At 45.9% G+C, this 6,054-nt stretch overlaps 1 protein-coding gene across 16 annotated transcripts in view; it reads left to right on the plus strand.

Annotated features, from left to right (window-relative positions):
* The first annotated feature begins 1 nt into the window (after position 1).
* UBE3B (ubiquitin protein ligase E3B) overlaps positions 2–6,054 on the plus strand; it is a 35,518-nt gene continuing 29,465 nt past the window's right edge. For 3 of the 16 annotated variants that reach the window (XM_036354140.1, XM_036354153.1, XM_036354155.1), the window contains exons 1-4: positions 3–620; positions 1,407–1,494; positions 3,934–4,036; positions 5,761–5,942. In XM_036354140.1, coding sequence (XP_036210033.1) covers positions 5,782–5,942 — 161 coding nt within the window. In that variant the 5' untranslated portion in view covers positions 3–620; positions 1,407–1,494; positions 3,934–4,036; positions 5,761–5,781. The other 13 variants (XM_036354143.1, XM_036354144.1, XM_036354154.1 and 10 more) reach the window with 13 other exon arrangements.

Raw genomic sequence — 6,054 nt, forward strand, 5'->3', positions numbered from 1 at the left:
GTGGGCCGCATTCTTTCCAACATGCCTGGCTGGAATAGGTTGCATTTCCTTTCTGCTGGGTCGGGCGTTGGTCGCGTTCCTGATTGCCCCACTGTTTCAGCTTCCAGAGCGGAGAAAAAGATTCAGGGAGGTTGTCATTCCCGGGTGGAGAAGCCCTCCGGAACTGTCGTTGGCCGGAACTGGAGAGTTGTTTCCCGACGGAGCTCGGAGAAAGAACACCCCGGGGCAAGATGGTGGTGGAGTCTCGATCGCTGCCCCGGGTCCGGCAGAGCTCAGGGGTATTAGGCTGAGGCGACAGTCGCTGCGGCTCCGATCCCGAGCGCGGGGGCCTCGAGCGGGTAAAGGTCTGCGGCCTGCGAGTAGCGAGTGGGATCAGGATCGTGGGTCCACTGGGTGGTGGGGTCGGGGACCTTAAGGGAGGGTAACCCTGGGGCAGGGTCCCCGCCTCTCTTGTCGGAGGGGCAGGTGCTAGCGGCTGGCTTATCTCTTTTCATTCGTGGGGCCTTTACTAACGCCGGATGGAAAAGCTTTGTTATTGCGGTTGATGCCAAAGGAAGACGCCAGGTCTTAGGAGTCGCTGAAACCCGAGTTCGAATCCTCTTTTCTCGCTGTGACCTCGAGTGAGTGCTTCACCTCCCTGAGCCTCGGCTTCCTCCGCTGTGAGATGGCGTGATGAGCTCGTCTCACAGAGCGTATTGTATAATGGGAGTTTTAGTGCCGTGCCAGTCGCTCAGCTGTCAGAAAAGGCAGCTGGAGTTAGTGATAGCGGTAAAGAAAAGCTTGTTCGACATTTGACTCTGTCTTAGCCCGGGCAGCCTCGCATTCTCAGCTTTTCTTTGCTGTTCTGTGAGTCGGGGACTCTCTGAGTCTTGTGTGTTTCATTTACAAATAATTGCTTTGGAGTCGGATCTGAGTTCAAATTCAGAAGCCTAGCGACCCCTGACAAGTCCTGTCCCGTCTCCACATTTCATTTGCTTCCCGTGAAGGTGAGATTGAAAACAGCAGCATCTGGGTTGTGGTGGTCATTGGACTGGCTGCCCAGCTCCTCCCACCAAAGAGGCAGAATCCTTCCGGCTCGGCCAGCAGTTGGTATTTATGGCGCCTCACCCTTGAACAATACTCTTTGGAGTCTCGTCTCTTTCATAATTCCCCATGAAGTTGGCCTGATCCAGAAAGGCCGATTTTGAGCAGGTCCTGTGGGAAAGTGAAGTAAAGGGGAGGCCGAGTCCTGTCTCTTCTTATGAAAATAGTGGCTGTGACCCTTCTTGATGGTCTGACCTGGGCTATGGGAGATAGTAAACGATCTCACGGGGGTGCTGTCTCATTAGAGGAGATCACTTAGAAAGGATTTGGCCTGAGTGGGTGCTCAAGCAACATGTTTTCCTTTTGCTTTTCATATGATCTAGATGGTCACCAGCCTCTTGTCTCCACATCGTCCCACCGATATCACTGTTGTTTTCCTAACTGGATTGCAAGCTGCTTAAGGACAAAACAGTAAAGCTCACTTATATGCTATTTGTTTCCAGATGCTTTTATTAATATTTTCTCTTTTAATGCTAATGACAGTGTCATGATGACTAAATTGAGGTACAAGAAGGGTAAACATTTCATTTAACCTTAATTTAAACTTTTGGCAACTCTAGGAAGTAGATATGTTACTATTATGACTCTTAGTTTACAGATAAGGAAACTGAGGCCTAAGGAGGGCAAGTAACTTGGCAAATGAGGTAGAATCAGAACTAAAAAGAACCAAGGGCTGCTTTGTCCGACCCAAAGCCTTTTCTGTCACACACAGCCTTTTCTTTGATTCTCAGTGGCATTTGCCAGCGTAAGCACCTAATAAATACTTCATAATGTATTTTATCTTATTGATGAATTATAGTAGACAATATAGGTGGAGCAGGTGAATAAGAAAGAATGAGAAAAACTGCCAAGCATAGGCTATCGTATGTTGTAAACAGAAACCAACATATAACATTGGTGAGGGGAGGATGGTCTCAAGGAAGAGATCTTATCCTGAGCGGCCCCTGGAGAAGTGAAAGTTTGAGACCCAGCAGGTCCTCCAATAACATAGTTTTGTTCAGTGTTGTCTCATTCTAACATTGATGAGATGCCATAGGAACTTAACTCTTGTTTGTATCAATTAGCCTATGGGAAAATTGGTTTCATTATATGTCATTTTGCCCCAGTTCCGACAACCTATAGACGATGCTAACCAAGCCTTGCTATAGTCTGACAGATACTTAGTCACAGTTTGTGTGCAGCCTCCTATTTTTCCATTAGGAAGAGGCTCCCTCTTCTCCCCCACATATGAGGGACTGTCCACATGTTAAGGAAAGCACATAACCACTGTGCTCCTGGCTTGGGCCCAGCTCCTTTGCAGCTAGCTCTCAGGAGCTTGAAGCTATTACCCAATCTGAACAGGGCCAGGGGTTCACTGCCCATGTGACCGGACTGGTGAATCTTAGCGTACCCAGTCCTGTCTAATGGGTGAGGAATGTAAGGGTCCCAACATTATCTCCCACCCCAAGAACCTGAGTGACAGAAGGCTAAAAAACAAAACAAAAAAAAACAAAAAAAAAAAACAAGAAAAATTTTGTGTCTATAAAAATAATACATTAGCCCTGGCCGGGTGGCTCAGTTGGTTTGAGTGTCCTATACACCGAAAGGTTGTAGATTCATTCTGGGTCAGGTTGGGGATTTGATCCCTGGTCGGGGCGCATATGGGAGGCAACCAATTGATGTTTCTCCCTCTCCTTCCCTCTTTCTTCCACTTTTCTCTCTCCCTCCCTCTTTCTTGCTCTCCCTCTCTCTCCCCGTCTCCCTTTGTCCCTCTCTAAAAATCAATAAACATATCCTCGGGTGAGAATTTTAAAAAATTTTAAAAATAGTAATAATAATAATACATTAGACTTACTGAGTGTGCTCGTCAGCCACCTCAGTAGGTACTTGATGTACATCATCTCATTTAGTCCTCATGCTTGGCCTCTGAGCTGATCAGTGGAGAAAGACAGGCTCTGAGACATCACCCGACAGTACATGGCAGAGCGAGGGAGTGCCTCTCAGTACCATGCTGCCTCGCCACGCGCTTTCTGTAGGAAACCTAGAAAACAGACCCGGTAAAGAAGCAAAATTTCCCACAATGCCATGCTCTCAAAACAACCACTCTTATGTAACATTCTGGTATATTTCCCCCCCAGTTTTTTCTCTGTGTGCATTTTTCTTTTTCATGTAATTGGAATCATACTGGTTCACACAATTTCTTAGGCATAAATAGTTTTCAATGTTGTTAAAAATGCCAAACATTATTTTCAGTGGCTTTTTAATATTCTATCCCGTTACTCTTGCTTACATCACAACGCATATAAAGTTTTAATTCATTAACTTCTTTGGGATTATAACTTCTTCGAACAACACAGAGGTTGGGGCACTGACACCCCGCGCCCCCCAAGAGCAGTTGAAAATCCATGTATAACTTTTGATTCCCCCAAAACTGAACTGCTAATGGCCTACTAGTCACTGGAAACCTTACTGATGACATAAACAATCAATTAACACATTTTTGTATGTTAACATAATAATGTACAGTATTCCTACAATGAAGTAAGCTAGAGAGAAAATGTTAAGAAAATCATAAGAGGAAATACATTTACCATATTTATTGGAAAAAAAAATCCATGTTTAAGTGGACCCATGCGTTTCAAACCCGTGTTGTTCAAGGGCCAACTGTATTTTCAACCAGTTCCCTTTAAATGGTGAGAACTGTGGCGCTAAAGGTTAACATTTAGACCAGACATTAACTAAAGAGAACACAGTGTTGTTTTTTAAACCAGAGGCACTGAATGTATTACTTTACTTAGTGAGGAAGACGTATGATGCCCTACCTATAAAACTTAACCCTAAGTCTGGATTTTTTTCTTCTGCTTCTGCCAGAGAGGACAAGCTCCTCTGAAGTGAGAAGCTGCCCGTGGCCGTGAGTCCCCTGCGAGATCACTGATGATTACTTGGCATTTCTGCGACACAGGCAGGTCCTCAGGTGAGCTCTGTGGACCACTGCTGGGGCCAAAAGAGTGAATGATTCAGAAGCCCTTCTTCTCACCAGACTTCTTACTCTCCTATAGTCAGGCGGACTTTGTTCATTTGTTCTGAGAATTACTGATGAGCCATGCACGTGTTGGAAAAGACTTGTTTAACAGGATGCGAATCAGTGTTGAAAAGGGGCCACAGAGGTCCCTCGGTATACCGACATGGGAGGAGTCTCCCGTGACCCTTTCATTCTTGATGATGTTTTCATGTAGGTGCTGCTGTGAGTGAAGTAACCTAGTAAAGAGCTTGTCTTGAAGTCTGGATTTATGATAATTCATTTCAGCTTTTGTCAGCTGGGCTGATTACATATTTTGGATAGAGTGACAAAGTTACCAAGCATCTAAAGAAATGATCTTAGTATGGGAGGTTCTAGGGACCAGTAGTATGTGCTCTAGGCTGCTATCCAAAGCCATCCCTTTGGCCCTAACCGGTTTGGCTCAGTGGATAGAGCATTGTCCTGCTGACTGAAGGGTCCCAGGTTTGATTCAGGTCAAGGGCATGTACCTTGGTTGCAGGCACATCCCCAGTAGGAGTGTGCAGGAGGCAGCTGATTGATGTTTCTAACTCTCTATCCTTCTCCCTTTCTCTCTGTAAAAAATCAATGAAATATATATTTTTAAAAAAGCATCCCTTTGGGAAAAGAGTTATTAGTGATTGAGATAAAAATGTGTAGCCCTGGCCAGGTGGTTCAGTTGGTTGGAGCGTTGTCCCATGCATGAAAAGGTTGTGGGTTCGATTCCCAGTCAGGGGCACACACCTGGGTTGTGGGTTCCATCTCTGGTCGGGGCACAGATGGGCGTCAACTGATTGATGTTTCTCTCTCACATCGATGTTTCTCTCTCCTGTCCTCTCTCTCTTTAAAAAAAAAGTATCCTCGGGTGAGGATTAAAAAACAACCAGCGTAACGGGTCATTTAGAGCCTCTATCCAAAAGTTCCAGCCAGCGGAGGAGGAGGCTCTGCTTTAAAGGCGTCAGTGGTCCTTGGAGGAATGGGATCAGTAGGACAAAGGAATAAGTTACACATAAAACAAAACATATTCAATTTAATGATTGTCTTGCATTCTGACATCACGCACCTTTGGCTTCTTGTTAAAACGATCCTTTAAAAAAATGAAACACTTTTTTTAGTACTGGCACAAGGTAGGTACCAGTAAATATTCGTTGAATGAATGGATGAATAAAAGTAACAGTGACGGTAAATATTCATTGGTTTTCCCCTCAAGTCTTGACTTGGCAAAATAAAAGCGAACTGCTGCGTGTTGGCTTCCCAAATACTGTGGACTGCTCCAAAGAATTCAAATATCTAGGGACCCCTGACTTAGAGGACGCATGGCTTGCATTAGAAGTTTATGGATGGGACTGAGTCGTGCTTTGTTCATTCATTAAACGATTACAGAACCCATGCCCTAGGCCAGGCGCTGCACATTTTCTCTCAAGAAGATGTAATTATTTAATACAGGAAGCAGCAGTGCTGCTCTGGTGAGTTGCATGAAAAGAGCCGATAGGAATTGGGACTTGTGCCAGGAGAACTGTTAGCACTTTGGGAGGTGGTGGAGGGCCCTGGGTAGTCTCTGCTGCTGCCCACACCCCTCCCCACCCTTTGCTCTTGAACCCCTTGCTGTGTGTGTTTCTCATACAGTGATCTATACCGACAGCTCGCCATTTCCCTTGCAGGGTTTGTGCAAGTTTGCAAACATGTTCACCGTTTCTCAGACCTCGCGAGCATGGTTCATCGATAGAGCCCGGCAGGCTCGAGAGGAAAGGCTTGTGCAGAAGGAGCGGGAGCGGGCGGCCATCGGGATTCAGGCCCGCGTGCGGAGTTTTCTCTGTCGGAGGCGACTACAGAGGGACATCAGGTGGGCGCCAGGAACTCCTCAGCACGTTTTCTCTTGCCCCCAAGCAATAGCAAGAAAAGAAGGCGTTTTCTCTAACAGTTCTGACACTGCTGGGAGCTCCTAATGAAAAAAG

This window comes from Myotis myotis, unplaced genomic scaffold (genome assembly GCF_014108235.1).
Source record: "Myotis myotis isolate mMyoMyo1 unplaced genomic scaffold, mMyoMyo1.p scaffold_m19_p_20, whole genome shotgun sequence".
NCBI classification, from domain to species: Eukaryota; Metazoa; Chordata; class Mammalia; order Chiroptera; family Vespertilionidae; genus Myotis; species Myotis myotis.